Here is a 20,183-nt window from a genome sequence, read left to right as displayed (position 1 = left end):
TTTGTTCTTTATTAAAAATGGGGCTGTGCGTATATCAAGGAGGTTTGTTATTTATTAAAAATGGGGCAGTGCGTATATCAAGGAGTTTTGTTATTTATTAAAAATTGGGCTGTGCGTAAATCAAGGAGTTTTATTATTTATTAAAAATGGGACTGTGCGTATATCCAGGAGTTTTGTTATTTATAAAAAATTGGGCTGTGTGTATATCAAGGAGGTTTGTTATTTATTAAAAATGGGACTGTGCGTATATCAAGGAGTTTTGTTATTTATTAAAATTGGGCTGTGCGTATATCAAGTATGACTACACCAAATAAAATCCCATAAGCGACCATGTTAACGTTTGTGCTTAAAAAACACTATATGCAATATATCAACCAAATTATGACCCATAAATATCTCAAGGTATAAACTGGAGAAAATGGTACCTTTCATGGCTCGTTTTCTGCATAACCAGATGTTTTTACAACACCCCTAGTTTCGCACAAAATTTTAGTACTTTTTGTTACAGGTACCCCATGCATATAATCAAGCAGTGGTACTAGATGAAATAAAATTGTATACATGTTTAGCACAGATGAAACTAAAATTTTTTACAACCAACACGCTGACATTTATAACCAATTACAATGGCTCTGTATTTCAGCTAATGGATGTTACAGACCAGAGGTTAGTAAGGACTCTATTCCTTTGAATATGCGTAAGTACATCTACAGTGTTGGTGAAACGGTTGCCCTGCGGTGCAAAAGTAGTTCCGTGATCGTGACTAGACGATGTCTGAGTGACGGCTCGTGGTCGTCTGGTGGATACGTCTGTGGAGGTAACTCTTCTCACATCTCTGTTTTTAAATATCGCTATATATAGCATTATTTTAATAATTGCATTCTACACACAAGAATGCAGTTACCACATTGCTGTGTTTTTTCCTTCTAGCCAGTGCTCCACAACGTGTGTAATAAAGGTCTTGGTATGTACTATCCTGTTTGTGGGATGGTACATATAAAGTATCATTTGTTGCTAATCACAAAATGTAGACCATAGACTGGCAGCAGCAGGTTTCCTCTTTTGTCATTCATCATCTGTTCGACGCCATAAAGCTGAAAATAAAAATGTGTTGAGTAAATCGTTAAATAAAATACTCTCTCTCTCTCTCTCTCTCTCTCTCTCTCTCTCTCTCTCTCTCTCTCTCTCTCTCTCTCTCTCTCTCTCTCTCTCTCTCTCTCTCTCTCTCTCTCTCTCTCTCTCTCTCTCTCTCTCTCTCTCTCTCTCTCTCTCTCTCTCTCTCTCTCTCTCTCTCTCTCTCTCTCTCACATCATTCTCTAGAGCAATGTGAACACTTTACATAAAAACGAGATGGTGTTTGTTTTGGTTGTTTTGTCTTGAAATAGTGTAATAGAGAAATGGGAATTAACTCTCGGTGAAGTATTGCATTATTAGCAGTTGTTTCCCTTGCATCTCTCTATCGCTCTCTCTCTCTCTCTCTCTCTCTCTCTCTCTCTCTCTCTCTCTCTCTCTCTCTCTCTCTCTCTCTCTCTCTCTCTCTCTCTCTCTCTCTCTCTCTGTATATATGTGTGTGTGTGCGTGTGTGCGTGTGTGTGTGTCAGGCCAAATGACCCTACTACTACTACTACTACTACTACTACTACTACCACAACTACAACTACAACTACAACTACAACTACAACTACAACTACAACTACAGCTACAACTACAACTACTACTACTACTACTATACTACTACTACTGTTACTACAACTACTACTACTACTTCTACTTCTACTTCAACTACAACAACAACAACAACTACTACTACTACTACTACTACCACTACCACTACCACTACCACTACTACAACAACTACTACTACTACCACCACTACCATCACCACCACCACCTCTATTACATTGTTCGTAGGTTGTCCCACTGGGTGGTCGGCGTTTAACCGGTCCTGTTACAAGTACTTCCCCTCTCACAAGACGTACCGTGAGGCTGAAGGGCACTGCGCCGCGCCTGGTGGGACGGTGGCCACCATGGCCAGTAGAGAAGAGATGGACTTTGTAGCCAGTCTAGGGCAAGTACTCTTCTAAACTGATGCGTGGTCGGTCTAGGTTCGATCCTCGTCGGTGAGCTAATTAGGTTATTTCTCGTTCTAACAGTTTCGTTTTCTATAGTGGTCTGCAGTTCTTTTTAATAAGGGAGCGGGACGTAACCCAATAGTAAAGCGCTCGCCTGATGCGCGGTCGGTCTTGGATTGATCCTCGTCGGTGGGCCCATTGGGCTATTTCTCGTTCTAACGGTTTTTGGTTTCTAGAGTCATCTGCAGTTCTTTTTAATAAGGGAGCGGGGCGTAGCCCAGTGGTAAAGCGCTCGCTTGATGCGCGGTCGGTTTGGGGTCGATCTCCGTCAGTGGGCCCATTGGGCTACTTCTCGAGTTGTGTCAGCCAGTGAACCACGAATGGTATATTAAAGGCCGTGGTATTTGCTATCATGTCTGTGGAATGGTACATATAAAAGATTCCTTGCTACTAATGGAAACATGTATCGCGTTTCCTTTCTAAGACTATATGTCAGATATACCAAATGTTTGACATCCAATAGCAGACGATTAATAAATCAATGTGCTCTAGTGGTTTCGTTAAACAAAACAAACAAACAAAAATCAGCTAAACTGATCAACGTTTTTGGATATCGAACTCGATAGCTCATTGTTAATTATGAATTTTTTTTATGTGAGATCGATTCTTTTGTAATTATTTATCATACCAAAAACAATATCAATATGTGATACAATTTTGAACATGCACCTTTAATACGGAATGTACAATTACAGACATAAAACGTGGAAGATGTGGGTTGGTGCGACTGACCGAGCTGTAGAGGGAGAGTTTCTGGGAGCCGATAACTTGCCTTTAACATGGGACAATTGGAACGAAGGTATGGTTTTGTGCGCTTAAAGAGATAGATACAGGCCTACTCATTAGCACCATGGCAATTTTTTGGTGGGTTTTTGTTTTTGTTTTTTTTGTGTTGTTTTTTTAGGGGGTGTTGCATTCATGTTTCAGATTTTTATAAAGTAGATAACTGATTTGTTTTGTTTTGTTGTTTTTTTATGTGGTTTTTTAAGGTATTTTAAAGCATTGGTGAAAATGTGAAATGCATCTAAAGTTTCTCATGATTTTGATGGCAAACAAAGATGTGTTGCCAATTTTGAAATATGGTTAATTAAATAAATGAGCATGTTTGTACAAAACTTTGATAGCATGCACTCACCTCACGAATGTCTGTCAACAATAGGCAATGCTAAATATGTATCAGTGTAAAAGATGGACACGTTGGAGTTTTTATTCAAAAATAAAATCAGAAAATCCTGTCTAGAAAGATTACATGACATTTTAAAATTAAAGTTTAAGGTTGAAATGTATTTTATTCTGTAGATTAGATATTTAACAGCCGCCTATTAAATAGTGTACTAGGGTGTCATGAAAGAAACTGTTCATTAATTTTAGGCGAACCCAATAACCAAGGCAACGAGGACTGCGTGGTAGCGAATGGAGAAGACAAGAACGTGAGCTGGATCGACGTGCCGTGTTCAGGGACATACAGCTACGTCTGCGAGCTTTCTTCTACATGTGATAACACGGCTGTTAATGTCGGTCAAACCAGACGTTATATTCGCTATAGTAAGAGTTGATAACACGTGTGTTAATATGGGTCAAACCAGACGTTATATTCGTTATAGCAAGAGTTGATAATACGTGTGTTAACGTGGGTCAAACCAGGCGTTACATTCACTATAGCAAGAGGTGATAACACGTGTGTTAATGTCGGTCAAACCAGACGTTATATTCACTATAGCAAGAGGTGATAACACGTGTTGATGTGGGTCAAACCAGACGTTATATAAGAATTGTTTCTCATTTTTTAGGAATTAATCGATGTATAAAAGTCACAAATGGTATAAAATCGCGTAGCGTAGCGAAGCGATTTTTTACTATATTTGTGACTTTTATACATCGATAACGATAACGTGTGTTAATGTGGGTCAAACCAGACGTTATATTCACTATAGCAAGAGTTGATAACACGTGTGTTAATGTCGGTCAAACCAGACGTTATATTCGCTATAGAAAGAGGTGATAACACGTGTGTTAATGTGGGTCAAACCAGACGTTATATTCGTTACAGCAAGAGTTGATAATACGTGTGTTAATATGCGTCAAACCAGACGTTATATTCGCTATAGCAAGAGGTGATCACACGTGTCTTAATGTGGGTCAAACCAGACGTTATATTTTCTATAGCAAGAGTTGATCATATGTGTGTTAATATGCGTCAAACCAGACGTTATATTCGCTATAGCAACAGATGCTAATACGTGTGTTAACGTGGGCCAAACCAGACGTTATATTCACTATAACAAGAGGTGATAACACGTGTGTTAATGTCGGTCAAACCAGACGTTATATTCGCTATAGCAAGAGTTGATAACACGTGTGTTAATGCGGGTCAAACCAGACGTTATATTCGTTATAGCAAGAGTTGATAATACGTGTGTTAACGTGGGTCAAACCAGGCATTACATTCACTATAGCAAGAGGTGATAACACGTGTGTTAATGACGGTCAAACCAGACGTTATATTCGCTATAGCAAGAGTTGATAATACGTGTGTTAATGTGGGTCAAACCAGGCGTTACTTTCACTATAACAAGAGGTGATAACACGTGTGTTAATGTCGGTCAAACCAGACGTTATATTCACTATAGCAAGAGGTGATAACACGTGTTGATGTGGGTCAAACCAGACGTTATATTCGCTATAGCAAGAGTCGATAATACGTGTGTTAATGTGGGTCAAACCAGGCGTTACATTCACTATAGCAAGAGGTGATAACACGTGTGTTAATGTGGTACAAACCAGACGTTATATTCGCTATAGCAAGAGGTGATAACACGTGTTGATGTTTGTCAAACCAGACATTATATTTACTACGACAAGAGGTGATAACACGTGTTAATGTGGGTCAAACCAGACGTTATATTCACTACGACAAGAGGTGATAACACGTGTTGATGTGGGTCAAATTGACGTTATATTTACTACAGCAAGAGGTGATAATACGTGTTAATGTGGGTCAAACTAGATGTTATATTTACTACACCAAGAGGCGATAACACGGGTGTTAATGTGGGTCAAACCAGACGTTATATTCGCTATAGCAAGATGCGATAACACGTGTTAATGTGGCTCAAACCAAACGTTATATGCACTATAGCATGAGTTGTTTGCTTTAGGAAGATCTCTAGGTTGAATCGAAGGCGGGATTAGGAAAAACAGAAGTGGAGGAAGAATAAAGGAAGATGAGCAAAAACAAGAATTATAGCCACAAACAGAAATAACTTGATCCAAGCTACAATTTACTACAAATGTGACTTATCCTAAGCATTATTTTAATCTTGCATACACGCTAACCTGTCAGTGGTTAATTTACTTGAATCTACCTGACAGTCCATTAATGCTATAGCCACCATCTTGGTTACTGAAAAACCCGTGGTGTACTGGCTGGAGCGAAAAATAGCCCAATGGGCCCACTGACGGGGGTCGATCCCAATATATTCGTATATGGCGTCTTGTTATTATTTATATTCATGGTTACAGATACACAGCATTATATTCGTATATGACGTCGTGTTAATATGTATATTCATGGTTACAGATACATAGCATTATATTCGTATATGACGTCGTGTTATTATTGATATCCATGGTTATAGATACACAGCATTATATTCGTATATGACGCCGTGTTATTGTTGATATTCATGGTTACACATACACAGCATTATATTCGTATATGACGTCGTGTTATGATTGATAGTCAATGTTACAGATACACAGCACTATATTTGTATATTCAGGCTGTCCGGAAGGTTGGCTCTATCACGAAGGCTCGTATTATATCTTTCACGACATCAGCTTAGACTACTCAAAGGCGGAAGATGAGTGTCGCCGAGCAGGCGCAGTTGTGACAACTGCAAAATCGAAAGAGGAACGGGATGCCATTCTCTCCATCAGGTAAAAACCCTTTGCCCACCCCAATACGCCTACAAACGGATGTGTACGTGTACCCTGTTAAGTCTATCTTTGGGTATTTGCTATTCGTTTGCAGGGTCGTACGTAGCATGGGATGGAGTGGGTGGGGGTGTTGTACTACACACACACACACACACACACACACACCCCCCCCCGCTTGGTGTCTAGCTGGAGAAAAGCTAGCTAATATAATTGCCGTTATTTTTTTTTATTTTTTTTTTTTTTTTTTTTTTTTTTTTTTTTTTTTTTTTGACTCCCCTACTTTTCTACTTTAATTCAGACTAGTACGGCTCTATCACATCGGTCGCATTGTCCTGGAGATTTTAACTTAATTCTCAGCCTTTTATTCAAGCAATCTCTCGTGACATGCAGTTCATTAGCATCGGTCACTTAGGACAGGTGTTGATGTTCAAAGCTGTTAATGGGTTGGTGTTGAACGTGAAACAAAAGAAGCCTCAGTGTCAAATTATTTTAAAAGCTAAAGTAGAGACCGGAATGTAAATGATCTCACTAAGGAGTTTTGTTTTCACGAGTCCATCCATCATGTACCAGTCTTAATTGCAGTTGCTAACTGTTTTGCGTTACTGACAATACACAGATACAATAAACATCATCGTCTAGTTGTGCTGATTGTTAGATACTGATGGGTATAAGAAGTTAAACATACATCATAGTTAGTGGCCGTCAGATGAACTTTGTTATCATTCAGGGATGTTTTGTTTTGTTTTGTTTTGTTTCTGGCCTGTTTCTCCTTGTCTGTCTGTCCGTCCACCCAAACGCCGTCTCGCCAGCCTGTTTGCCGTCTCTGTCTTTATGTCTTGTCTGTGTACGTTATCTGTCTCTTTGTATTAACAGTTCTGTAGCTGACAGTATTTGGATCGGGGCAACTGATCAGGACGTGGAAGGTCACTTCCGGTGGCCAGACGGGTCAGCTCTCACTGGATCTAACTGGAACAAAGGTATTCCTTACCTTCCATTTCCCCATAACCCATTTCGGCACCAAGCCATTTTACCTACAACCCATATACATGTAGATACTCCTACTAAAAGAGAAAAACGAAACTAGTCTTATAAAATTACTTTTGTTAAAAATAAAAAGGTCTTTACCATTGTGATTGTACATGTTTTGTTTTAGTGAGCGACTTGTAGCGTCCAGAAACTACACAACTTGGAGGAGGGGGTAGCGTCGTGTTTGTTTAAACGAGTAGGGGACGTGCATATAGACTCCCTGTTGCCTTATTGATAGTCTATTTTATTTACACATTTTATTGATTTTTTTAACAAATGGATTATACACGAGTTTTCCAACTTCCTAGGCTTTCTCTCTCCATATGGCCAGTGCACTGGTATATCAAAGGTCGTGGTATGTACTACCCTGTCTGTGGGATGGTGCATATAAAAGATCCCTTGCTGCTAATCGAAAAGAGTAGCCCATGAAGTGGCGACAGCGGGTTTCCTCTCTTAATATCTGTGTGGTCATTAACCATATGTCTGACACCATATAACCATAAATAAAATGTGTTGAGTGCTTCGTTAAATAAAACATTTCTTTCTTTCTCTCTCCATATGATGGACACCAAACGGCCATTTTGGCTAACATTAAGCCTTTGTGCAACAATTTGTTTGTGAATTTCCATCTTGGAGCCAGTTAAGACCATAACACTATCTTCTAACGTCATAGTCCCACGATGCATAACAAATTTCAAAGTTGTATCAAGCCGTATGTAAAAATTATTCACATACAGCAACATTGCCAAACAACTTCTTGTGCTTTCATGTTCATTACAATTAACTATCTACACAAAACATATCGCTGCGTGTATTTGATATAAAATGGGGTCTCTTTTGTTATTTTTTTGTAAATTTTATCCGAACCATCGGTGCCACAAATGCAGACATTAAGGATTTGTATTTGCATTTGCCTGTTGGGCACATACACAGTCTTCGGCGTTACAACTGAACATTCTGTTGTGGTCAGTGGGGCAGGGCGTAGCCAGTGGTACAGCGCTCGCTCGATACATGGTCGGTGTGGGATCGATCCCCGTCGGTGGGCCAGTTGGGTTATTTCTCGTTCCAGCCAGTGCACCACGACTGGTATATCAAAGGCCTTGATATGTACCATCTGTGGGATGGTGCATATAAAAGATCCCTTGATGCTAATTGAAAAGAGTAGCCCATGGAGTGGCGACAGCGGGTTTCCTCTCTTAGTATCTATGTGGTCCTTAACCATATTATGTCCGACACCATATAACCGTAAATAAAATGTGTTGAGTGCGTCGTTAAATAAAACATTTCCTTCCTTCCTTCTGTTTCGGTCGGTATAATGGCATCCACAGGACCAGTAAAACGTCTGGCTTTAATGGGTATCCGGTTAGAGAGATTGTTCTGTACTGATGATTAAAAGGGACATAGAGAAAAATGCCCAGTTTTGGAAGAATTCTATTTTAGTGAGTATATATACATGTATATGTTTTGTCCTGAAGGTGAACCCAACAACCGTGGCAATGAGGACTGCGTGTTAATGACTCGAGACGGTAAATGGAACGATTATCCATGCACGCGCAAAAACAAGTTTGTGTGTAAACGAACTCCAACGGGTAAATATGACAGTTTCACAAATCAAAACCTTTACCAGTTGTTTATATAGTTTTATTACCTATATGGGCTCAAATATATGGGGTAATTTGTTTTTTTCGACAATTGCACAGTACGCTGATTGCTTCTGCATCCACTGATTGGCTGGCTTAAAAATTATGACGTTTGGTTGGTTGTTTGCCATGGCCGTAATCTCACTTTCATTCAATTTCACATACGTTATACGATTTGCAAAGATTGCAAAGATTTACAGGAGAATGTTTTGCTCATTTGTTTCATAAACACGAAATGGTATATTTTTTATAAGCAGTGGCTTTAATGGTATAGAAAAATAATTATTTTGTAATGCAAACACAGTCGTATAGTTTTAGATTGAAAACATTCAGCTGTTAAAATAACGCCTTTATGCCATAACGTCTCTTTTAATCCATTAAAGGCTTTTGTAGGAGATATCGCTAGGACTATAATTTGCGATATCTCCTGCGATATTCTCCTAGGAGCTAAACCTATCATTAGTGACGTCACGCCACTGTCGGTTTGCTAGTTAACGAGTCTACCGCTGCCAAATATAGTGAAATTCAACCCACATTACTAACATTGTTTACACTTGTCGCAAATGAAAATAATGATAATGGATGATAAAATGAATAACACCCCCCCCCACCCCCACCCCCCACCCCACCCCACCCCCCTCCCTCGTGTATTGTGATATCATAATTTATCAGCACTCGTTGATAAAAGTATAGAAATCCTCGGCAAGTCTCGTATTTCATACTTTTATCAACTCGTGCTGATAAATTATGATATCAAAAGACACTCGGGGAGTATCCTCTGTAATATGCGTAATGACTGATTGCTTTGTTGTAGACAGCAGAGTAATTTGTCTTATTATTAAAAACCAGTTAAAATTGGCAATGGGTAATAAAGATAATAACCAACTCGCTACGAGGAGTTACGAATGATATGTCCCGAATGAATGGATGTTGTAAACCGAGCCTCTGGCTCGTTACTTATTCACTAAGTAATGATGCATTACTCTATATTCTCTCCCGTGTTTTTGTGTGCTTTTTTTTTTTTTGGGGGGGGGGGGGGGGTGTAAATAGTTTCAGTTTGGTTTGATGTAAGAAGAAAAGTAAAAGTGTTTTGGAAATAACAAAAACATACTATTTTTGTGTGCAATTTATAAATCAGTCGGCTCAGAAATAAATAACTTGTAGTAAATTTCATAGTAATATAAAAAAAAGGCGATCCCTGTGGGACGGACTCATAGAGTATATGAGTATACGCACTTTATATGTCACTACAGTGGAACCTGCTGTTGAAGCCGGATCGCCGGTTTGTAGGATGGCCAAAGTTTGTTTCGTTTAAGGACACCACTCTACAGCACAATGATTTCTTAATAATCAGCTACTGACATACTCACAGAGGAAACACGTTAAATGTTTCCATTAGTAGCAAGGGATCTTTGTATGCACTTTTTAACGGACATGAAAGCACATATCACGGCTTTTGATATATCAGTCATGGGACACTGGATTGACTGGATTGTCAAAGTTTAATAACACATTAAGTTATTTTATGACTATGTTGAAATATCCCACAATTTCGTAACCACATTGCAATGTTAAATCTTGTTTAGGATGTCACTGTTTGTATATTCATTGTGTTTAAGTTCGTCGTAATATTCTGTAATCTCGTAACTACATTACAATATTAAATATTGTTTAGGATGTGAGTGGCTGTTTATTCATTATGTTTATTCACTGTGTTTATTCATTGTACGTACGAAACAAAAATGTATGTTAGAAATGTTTCAGCTACTACATACATCAGGGCTATCAAAAACACACTAAACGTTTACACGCTAATATTCCAAAGAATAACACGAAAAAGTGTTTAATATATAATATGTAACTGTGGTAGTTAAAATAGCTCAATTAGTCAAAGCTATGACGTTTAAGGGGGGGGGGGGGGAGAGGGGATACATTTCAGTTTCTCGAGTGTTCGCATTAGGTGCTGGCGTCGCAGGATCGAACCTCCACGCGAATCCATTCACCTGGTTGCTTTTTCCCGTTCTAACCAGTGCACCACAACTGCACAAAGGCCGTGGTATGTGGGAAAGTGCATATAGAAGATCCCTTGCTGCATTAGGAAACATGTAGCGGGTTTCCACTGATGACTATGTGTCAGAATATGTTTGACATTCAATAGCTAATGATTTATTAATTAATGTGCTCCAGTGGTGTCGTTAAACAAAGAATTTTTGTTAGGAAAACGAGGGGGTTGATATTACGAATATACCCCGCCCTCTGCTTACTGTTAAAATACTGACAGTCTATCATTTACTTTATTAATCGATGTGATGTATTAAAATTAACAGTGTTATGTTTCTGGTCCAGCCTGCCTGCCCGGATGGACGTTGTACCAAGGAGGATGTTACAAACACCACGCCGAGGACGCGGTGTACGACGACGCGCAGGCTGTATGTGACGACGAGGACGCCGTAGTGTCCCCAACACAGAGCATTGGCGAACTCTCCTTCATAATGTCTCTCAAGTAACAACCCACACACATCACCATATCACTGTACATCACTCCTTCATCATGACTCTCAAGTAACAACCCACACACACCACCATATCACTGTACATCACTCCTTCATCATGACTCTCAAGTAACAACCCACACACATCACCATATCACTGTAACACTCCTTCGTCACCCAGTAACAACACCCACACACACCACCATATCACTGTACATCACTCCTTCGTCATGACTCTCAAGTAACAACCTGCACACATCACCATATCACTGTACATCACTCCTTCGTCATGACTCTCAAGTAACAACCCACACACATCACCATATCACTGTACATCACTCCTTCGTCATGACTCTCAAGTAACAACCCGCACACACCACCATATCACTGCACGTCACTCCTTCATCATGACTCTCCAGTAACAACACCCACACACACCACCATATCACTGTACATCACTCCTTCGTCATGACTCTCAAGTAACAACCCGCACACATCACCATATCACTGTACATCACTCCTTCGTCATGACTCTCAAGTAACAACCCGCACACATCACCATATCACTGTACATCACTCCTTCATCATGTCTCTCAAGTAACAACCCGCACACGTCACCATATCACTGTACATCACTCCTTCGTCATGACTCTCAAGTAACAACCCGCACACGTCACCATATCACTGTACATCACTCCTTCGTCGTGACTCTCAAGTAACAACCCGCACACGTCACCATATCACTGTACATCACTCCTTCGTCGTGACTCTCAAGTAACAACCCGCACACACTACCATATCACTGTACATCACTCCTTCGTCGTGACTCTCAAGTAACAACCCGCACACGTCACCATATCACTGTACATCACTCCTTCATCGTGGCTCTCAAGTAACAACCCACACACGTCACCATATCACTGTACATCACTCCTTCATCGTGGCTCTCAAGTAACAACCCGCACACGTCACCATATCACTGTCCATCACTCCTTCGTCTTGATTCTCAAGTAACAACCCGCACACATCACCATATCACTGTACATCACTCCTTCGTCATGACTCTCAAGTAACAACCCGCACACGTCACCATATCAGTGTACATCACTCCTTCGTCATGACTCTCAAGTAACAACCCGCAAACGTCACCATATCACTGTACATCACTCCTTCGTCATGACTCTCAAGTCACAACCCACACACATCACCATATCACTGTACATCACTCCTTCATCATGGCTCTCAAGTAACAACCCACACACACCACCATATCACTGTACATCACTCCTTCATCATGGCTCTCAAGTCACAACCCGCACACATCACCATATCACTGTACATCACTCCTTCATCATGACTATCCACTAACAACACATACACACATCACCATATCACTGTACGTCACTCCTTCATCATGTCTCTCAAGTAACAACCCACACACATCACCATATCACTGTACATCACTCCTTCATCATGGCTCTCAAGTAACAACCCGCACACGTCATCATATCACTGTACATCACTCCTTCATCATGTCTCTCAAGTAACAACGCGCACACATCACCATATCACTGTACATCACTCCTTCATCATGGCTCTCAAGTAACAACCCACACACACCACCATATCACTGTACATCACTCCTTCATCATGGCTCTCAAGTAACAACCCGCACACATCACCATATCACTGTACATCACTCCTTCATCATGACTATCCACTAACAACACATACACACATCACCATATCACTGTACGTCACTCCTTCATCATGTCTCTCAAGTAACAACCCACACACATCACCATATCACTGTACATCACTCCTTCATCATGGCTCTCAAGTAACAACCCGCACACGTCATCATATCACTGTACATCACTCCTTCATCATGTCTCTCAAGTAACAACGCGCACACATCACCATATCACTGTACATCACTCCTTCATCGTGTCTCTCAAGTAACAACCCGCACACGTCACCATATCACTGTACATCACTCCTTCATCATGACTCTCAAGTAACAACCCGCACACATCACCATATCACTGTACATCACTCCTTCATCATGACTCTCCAGTAACAACCCACACACATCACCATATCACTGTACATCACTCCTTCATCATGACTCTCAAGTAACAACCCGCACACATCACCATATCACTGTACATCACTCCTTCATCACGTCTCTCAAGTAACAACCCACACACATCACCATATCACTGTACATCACTCCTTCGTCATGACTCTCAAGTAACAACCCGCACACATCACCATATCACTGTACATCACTCCTTCGTCACGACTCTCAAGTAACAACCCGCACACATCACCATATCACTGTACATCACTCCTTCCTCAAGTAACAACCCGCACACATCACCATATCACTGCACATCACTCCTTCGTCACGTCTCTCAAGTAACAACCCGCACACATCACCATATCACTGCACATCACTCCTTCGTCACGTCTCTCAAGTAACAACCCGCACACATCACCATATCACTGCACATCACTCCTTCGTCACGTCTCTCAAGTAACAACCCGCACACATCACCATATCACTGCACATCACTCCTTCGTCACGTCTCTCAAGTAACAACCCGCACACATCACCATATCACTGTACATCACTCCTTCGTCACGTCTCTCAAGTAACAACCCGCACACATCACCATATCACTGTACATCACTCCTTCGTCACGTTTCTCAAGTAACAACCCGCACACATCACCATATCACTGCACATCACTCCTTCGTCACGTCTCTCAAGTAACAACCCGCACACATCACCATATCACTGCACATCACTCCTTCGTCACGTCTCTCAAGTAACAACCCGCACACATCACCATATCACTGCACATCACTCCTTCGTCACGTCTCTCAAGTAACAACCCGCACACATCACCATATCACTGTACATCACTCCTTCATCGTGTCTCTCAAGTAACAACCCGCACACATCACCATATCACTGCACATCACTCCTTCATCACGTCTCTCAAGTAACAACCCGCACACATCACCATATCACTGCACATCACTCCTTCATCACGTTTCTCAAGTAACAACCCGCACACATCACCATATCACTGCACATCACTCCTTCATCACGTCTCTCAAGTAACAACCCGCACATCACCATATCACTGTACATCACTCCTTCGTCATCACTCTCAAGTAACAACCCACACACATCACCATATCACTGCACATCACTCCTTCATCATAACTCAAAAACTCACTGGGGACAGTAGAAAAATGAAATGAGCAGGATCGTGCCTATCCTAACATCACTGGGAACAGTGGGACATGAAACACAGCACAGTAATGTTTAGGTTTGTTTTCAGCTAGACAAAACGTTACATCTAAATTGAAAGGATTTTTTTCACTTGTTTGGGGTGGGTGGTGGTGGGAGGTGGAGTTACCTCTTCCGCTCTGCTATGTGTGGCACTATATAGGATAGTATATCATTATATATAATTTTTTAACAGTGTTCATTAGTTTACTAGTATGAAATCTTCTTTATTTAGACGTAATGATGGAAGGATGTGGATTGGACTAACTGACGTGCTAAAAGAAGGATCGTTTGTGTGGACAGACGGATCGACGCTCGATTGGACTAACTGGGCCAAAGGTATAGGGCTTTGCATCTTTTAATACAACACTTGATTTACTCAAGTCAATCTATATTACTTCAGATACAGCATCTGTCTCATAGATAGGTCAAAGGTATAGAGCATGACACCTTGTAATACAACACTTGATTTATTCAAGTCAATCTATATTCCTTCAGCCCCAGCATCTGTCTCATAGATAGGTCACAGGAATAGAGCGTGACACCTTCTAATACAGCACTTGATTTATTCCAAAAAAAAGTAAAGTTTGTTTTATTTAACGACGCCTCTAGAGAACATTGATTTTTATCTTTTCATCGGCTATAGGACGTCAAACATATGGTCATTCTGACATATTTCTTTAGAGGAAACCCGCTGCCGCCACATAGGCTACTCTTTCCGATAAGCAGCAAGGGATCTTTTATATGTACTTTCCCACAGGCAGGACAGCACATACCACGGCCTTTGACGAACCAGTTGTGGATCACTGGTTGGAACGGAAAATAGCCCAAACTGCAAATGGGTCTACTGAGAAGGATCGATCCGATGACCGACCGCTTCACAGGCGGACACGCTACCGCTTGAGCTACATCCCGCTCCCTTGATGTATTCAAGTAAATCTATATTCCTTCAGCTCGACCATCTGTCTCATAAATACATCAAGTCCAGAGATGTGTACCAATGAAGGGATAGTTCAGTTCAGTTCAGTTCAACTTATTTTCGTGCTTATATCCAATTGAGGTTCAAGCACGCTGTCCCGGGCTAAGTTATCAGGGCCGTCTGTCCAGGACAGTGAGTTAGTTGTTATCTGTTATTGGTTAGTGAGAGAGACAAGGGTGTGGTGGTCTTACACCTACTCATGAATCGTTCAAATTCACCGGCCTCGGTGGCGCCGTGGTTAGGCCATCGGTCTACAGGCTGGTAGGTACTGGGTTCGGATCCCAGTCGAGGCATGGGATTTTTAATCCAGATACCGACTCCAAACCCTGAGTGAGTGCTCCGCAAGGCTCAATGGGTAGGTGTAAACCACTTGCACCGACCAGTGATTCATAACTGGTTCAACAAAGGCCATGGTTTGTGCTATCCTGCCTGTGGGAAGCGCAAATAAAAAATCCCTTGCTGCCTGTCGTAAAAGAGTAGCCTATGTGACGACAGTGGGTTTCCTCTAAAAAAAAAAAAAACAGTGTCAGAATGACCATGTGTTTGACGTCCAATAACCGATGATAAGATTAAAAAAATCAATGTGCTCTAGTGGCGTCGTTAAATAAAACAAACTTTACGTTCAAACTTGCTTTGGGTGGGAGCCGATACCGGGTTGCGAACCCTGTACCTACCAGCCTTATGCCCGATGGCTCAATCACGATGCCACTGAGGCCGGTTGGAATGAAGGGATATGGATGGTCTTGTTTATATTGGTTTTGTAGTCGCATCATCACTGTTTAAACCTCACCTAGATTGGAGCTTCTACAGTTATGCGACTGTATACGATAACAGTTATATCTTTGAAAAATAATACTTTAGGCCGTGCTAATTTTATGACGATCGCGAACTTTGTTTTCCAGGTCACAATCAATGACTCACAGACAAGAGTTGAGATGTAAACAAATAACAGTTCTTTCCTGACCTTTTTTTTCAGTCAAGGTCATGGTTAATACATTTTCACACTGATACAAGGATAAGTTTGTTCGGGCAGTTTTTTTGCTGTACACTAATTGTCCCAAATGGCGGAGCGAAGAGTAAATAAACTACTGTTGCTTGATTTCTTCCCCAGGTGAACCGAACAGTTACGGGGGAGATGAGGACTGCGTGCTCCAGACAGACAGGGGGTGGATCGACGTGTCTTGTACAGCAGCCCCTTACCAGTTTGTGTGTAAACACAGGTCCAGAGCACTTCCTCTAACAGGTATGGTTTACTGTGTGTGTAAACACAGGTCCGGGGCACTTCCTCTAACAGGTACGGTCTACCAGTCTGTGTGTGTAAACACAGGTCCGGGGCTCGGGGCACTTCCTCTAACAGGTACGGTCTACCAGTTAGTATGTAAACACAGGTCCGGCGCACTCCTCTAACAGGTACGGTCTACCAGTCTGTGTGTAAACACAGGTCCGGCGCACTTCCTCCAACAGGTACGGTCTACCAGTTAGTATGTAAACACAGGTCCGGCGCACTTCCTCTTAACAGGTACGGTCTACCAGTCTGTGTGTAAACACGGGTCCGGGGCACTTCCTGTAACAGGTACGGTCTACCAGTCTGTGTGTACATACAGGCCCGGGGCACTTCCTGTAACAGGTACGGTCTACCAGTCTGTGTGTAAATACGGGTCCGGGGCACTTCCTGTAACAGGTACGGTCTACCAGTCTGTGTGTAAACACGGGTCCGGGGCACTTCCTGTAACAGGTACGGTCTACCAGTCTGTGTGTAAACACGGGTCCGGCGCACTTCCTCTAACAGGTACGGTCTACCAGTCTGTGTGTAAACACAGGTCCGGCGCACTTCCTCTAACAGGTACGGTCTACCGGTTTGTGTGTAAACACAGGTCCGGGGCACTTCCTCTAACAGGTATGGTTTACTGTGTGTGTAAACACAGGTCCGGCGCACTTCCTCTAACAGGTACGGTCTACCAGTCTGTGTGTAAACACAGGTCCGGGACACTTCCTCTAACAGGTACGGTCTACCAGTTTGTGTGTAAACACGGGTCCGGGGCACTTCCTCTAACAGGTACGGTCTACCAGTCTGTGTGTGTAAACACAGGTCCGGCGCACTTCCTCTAACAGGTACGGTCTACCAGTCTGTGTGTAAACACAGGTCCGGCGCACTTCCTCTAACAGGTACGGTCTACCAGTCTGTGTGTAAACACGGGTCCGGGGCACTTCCTCTAACAGGTACGTCTACCAGTCTGTGTGTGTAAACACAGGTCCGGCGCACTTCCTCTAACAGGTACGGTCTACCAGTCTGTGTGTAAACACGGGTCCGGCGCACTTCCTCTAACAGGTACGGTCTACCAGTCTGTGTGTAAACACGGGTCCGGGGCACTTCCTCTAACAGGTACGGTCTAGCAGTCTGTGTGTAAACACGGGTCCGGGGCACTTCCTCTAACAGGTACGGTCTAGCAGTCTGTGTGTAAACACGGGTCCGGGGCACTTCCTCTAACAGGTACGGTCTACCAGTCTGTGTGTAAACACGGGTCCGGGGCACTTCCTCTAACAGGTACGGTCTATCAGTCTGTGTGTAAACACGGGTCCGGGGCACTTCCTCTAACAGGTACGGTCTATCAGTCTGTGTGTAAACACGGGTCCGGGGCACTTCCTCTAACAGGTACGGTCTATCAGTCTGTGTGTAAACACGGGTCCGGCGCACTTCCTCTAACAGGTACGGTCTACCAGTCTGTGTGTAAACACGGGTCCGGCGCACTTCCTCTAACAGGTACGGTCTATCAGTCTGTGTGTAAACACAGGTCCGGGGCACTTCCTGTAACAGGTACATGTCATATCATCTAGGTTTAATAACATTGTTTCTGTAATTACTGTACACATTATAATTTGTATATAAACGGACCGGGATGGCCACTTGTCATATTTTGTTACTACTGAGTGTAATGTTTCAGTCATGTAAACAAACTGTTGTCATGGCAACCATGGTCGTGATTGTATTGCAGGACACCGCTACATCTGTGCTGACCGACGATCGGACTGCGTTTCCAGGGATCGCAGATTTAGCGCATGCGCCAAACAGCGAGACTTCGCGTGGTCCCAGTGTAGAAAGACGTGTGGACTCTGCTAATAAAGGCACAGATCTTTACTGACCTAGTCTCGTTCTTGTTCTTTGTTAAACAGGGTGAGCTAAGTCCACCCCCAGGCTAAGCAGTCACTGGGTAGTTCCTTGGTGGGGCGGAACGTAGCCCAGTGGTATAGCGCTGGCTTTGTGCGCAGTCGGTGTGGGTTCGATCCCCGCCGGTGGGACCATTGGGTTATTTCTAGTACCAGCCAGTGTACCACGACTGGTATACCAAAGGCCGTGGTATGTGCTACCCTGTCTGTGGGATGGTGCACATGATAGATCCCTTGCTACTAATGGAAAACATTTAGTGGATTTACTTTCTAAGATTATATGCCAAAATTACCAAATGTTTGACATTCAGTAGCCGATGATTAATAAATCAATGTGCTTTAGTGGTGTCGTTAAACAAAACAAACTTTAGTTCCTAATAATAGACCTAGTTTCAAAACTAGTTCCTAAATTGTCGGAACGTCCCATCTAAATTATGTTCAGAGAGGCGTGTAAAATACGTTCAAAAGTTAAAGTTTGTTTTATTTAACGACACCACTAGAGTTCGTTGATTTACTAATATGATATCAAACATTTGGTAATTCTAATATTTTAAGAAAACCCGCTACATGTTTTCCATTGGTAATAAGCATTAACGGATGTTGATAACAGTATGTAACAAAACTGTTCTGAGAAAATATCGACTATCAAATACCAAATAGAATATTTTTAAAAAACAGTGGCACTTTACATGTAATCTAAGACTACATAAATTTAGAGGATTTAAAGAATATTTTACTTACAACCGTCCTTTTGTAAAACAAATTTAAAATAGAAAAAAAGTTTTAAAAAGCCCTATATACTATAATCCTATACTGACGTCTACATATTCCATTAGTTCGTTACCGATACGAATTTCGTCAAAAACCACACACACACACACACGCACGCACGCACACACACACGTACACACGCATACATACTCTCTCTCTCTCTCTCTCTCTCTCTCTCTCTCTCTCTCTCTCTCTCTCTCTCTCTCTCTCTCTCTCTCTCACACACACACACACACACACACACACATACACACACACATACACATACACATACACAAAACCTACAACATGGCATTATTGCATGCTGTTTGTAACTTGAACTTGTGTGTTCCTTCCCAGCCCTAGCATGTGGTAAACGTTTTCACGTTAGAAGGTTTCAGTGGTTTTTCAAGGACATGCATAATGGTGGTCGTGTTGATGGACTGGGGCCGGCAGAATTCACACAACACGGACCTGATCAGCGAACGATCTACGTCTGCACTGGTATAGATCTCCAGCCAGACAGTTCCACAGTTTTCATTGGCTGTCAGTCTGACAATGTTCTCCACGTGGGCCATCAGGTGGTGTCGTAAATATATGACGTCACTGCCAAACACGTCTAGCTGATATGCGATGCAACTAGAACACATGTAGTATGACCCTATTGTCAGAAGCGAATAGATGACGTCATTCCACAGACAGTCGGCAGACAGGCTCGCCAGCGCCAGTGACGTGGACGACAAAATGTGGGAGATA

At 42.1% G+C, this 20,183-nt stretch overlaps 3 protein-coding genes across 3 annotated transcripts; all 3 read left to right on the top strand.

Annotated features, from left to right (window-relative positions):
* The first annotated feature begins 691 nt into the window (after positions 1-691).
* On the top strand, positions 692-3,688 carry LOC121388157 (alpha-N-acetylgalactosamine-specific lectin-like). The gene is made up of 4 exons (XM_041519398.1): positions 692-817; positions 1,912-2,068; positions 2,828-2,931; positions 3,504-3,688. The coding sequence occupies exons 1-4, from the start codon at positions 694-696 to the stop codon at positions 3,686-3,688; spliced, it is 570 nt and encodes a 189-aa protein (XP_041375332.1). The 5' UTR covers positions 692-693.
* Positions 3,689-5,776: 2,088 nt separating this feature from the next.
* Positions 5,777-11,244, top strand: LOC121388146 (CD209 antigen-like protein C). Its single transcript, XM_041519386.1, has 4 exons — positions 5,777-6,071; positions 6,945-7,048; positions 8,573-8,686; positions 11,084-11,244. Exons 1-4 carry the CDS (start codon positions 5,878-5,880, stop codon positions 11,242-11,244), a joined length of 573 nt encoding a protein of 190 aa, XP_041375320.1. The 5' UTR covers positions 5,777-5,877.
* Positions 11,245-14,658: 3,414 nt separating this feature from the next.
* LOC121378990 (echinoidin-like) lies at positions 14,659-18,640 on the top strand. The gene is made up of 3 exons (XM_041507423.1): positions 14,659-14,872; positions 16,624-16,755; positions 18,506-18,640. Exons 1-3 carry the CDS (start codon positions 14,749-14,751, stop codon positions 18,628-18,630), a joined length of 381 nt encoding a protein of 126 aa, XP_041363357.1. The 5' UTR covers positions 14,659-14,748; the 3' UTR covers positions 18,631-18,640.
* The last annotated feature ends 1,543 nt before the right edge of the window (positions 18,641-20,183 follow it).

The sequence above is a fragment of the Gigantopelta aegis genome, chromosome 2 (genome assembly GCF_016097555.1).
Source record: "Gigantopelta aegis isolate Gae_Host chromosome 2, Gae_host_genome, whole genome shotgun sequence".
Taxonomy (NCBI): domain Eukaryota; kingdom Metazoa; phylum Mollusca; class Gastropoda; order Neomphalida; family Peltospiridae; genus Gigantopelta; species Gigantopelta aegis.
This window is presented reverse-complemented; position numbering and strand designations above follow the sequence as displayed.

Excerpts from the sequence above, each read along its gene's own strand:
- LOC121388157 (XM_041519398.1), top strand. The coding sequence starts at position 694 with ATGCGTAAGTACATCTACAGTGTTGGTGAAACGGTTGCCCTGCGGTGC. Across the intron at positions 818-1,911 it reads TGGTGGATACGTCTGTGGAG|GTTGTCCCACTGGGTGGTCG; the intron begins GTAACTCTTCTC and ends CATTGTTCGTAG. Across the intron at positions 2,932-3,503 it reads ATGGGACAATTGGAACGAAG|GCGAACCCAATAACCAAGGC; the intron begins GTATGGTTTTGT and ends CATTAATTTTAG.
- LOC121388146 (XM_041519386.1), top strand. The coding sequence starts at position 5,878 with ATGTTACAGATACACAGCACTATATTTGTATATTCAGGCTGTCCGGAA. Across the intron at positions 6,072-6,944 it reads GATGCCATTCTCTCCATCAG|TTCTGTAGCTGACAGTATTT; the intron begins GTAAAAACCCTT and ends TTGTATTAACAG. Across the intron at positions 7,049-8,572 it reads TGGATCTAACTGGAACAAAG|GTGAACCCAACAACCGTGGC; the intron begins GTATTCCTTACC and ends TTTGTCCTGAAG.
- LOC121378990 (XM_041507423.1), top strand. The coding sequence starts at position 14,749 with ATGAAATCTTCTTTATTTAGACGTAATGATGGAAGGATGTGGATTGGA. Across the intron at positions 14,873-16,623 it reads TTGGACTAACTGGGCCAAAG|GTGAACCGAACAGTTACGGG; the intron begins GTATAGGGCTTT and ends TTTCTTCCCCAG. Across the intron at positions 16,756-18,505 it reads CAGAGCACTTCCTCTAACAG|GACACCGCTACATCTGTGCT; the intron begins GTATGGTTTACT and ends ATTGTATTGCAG.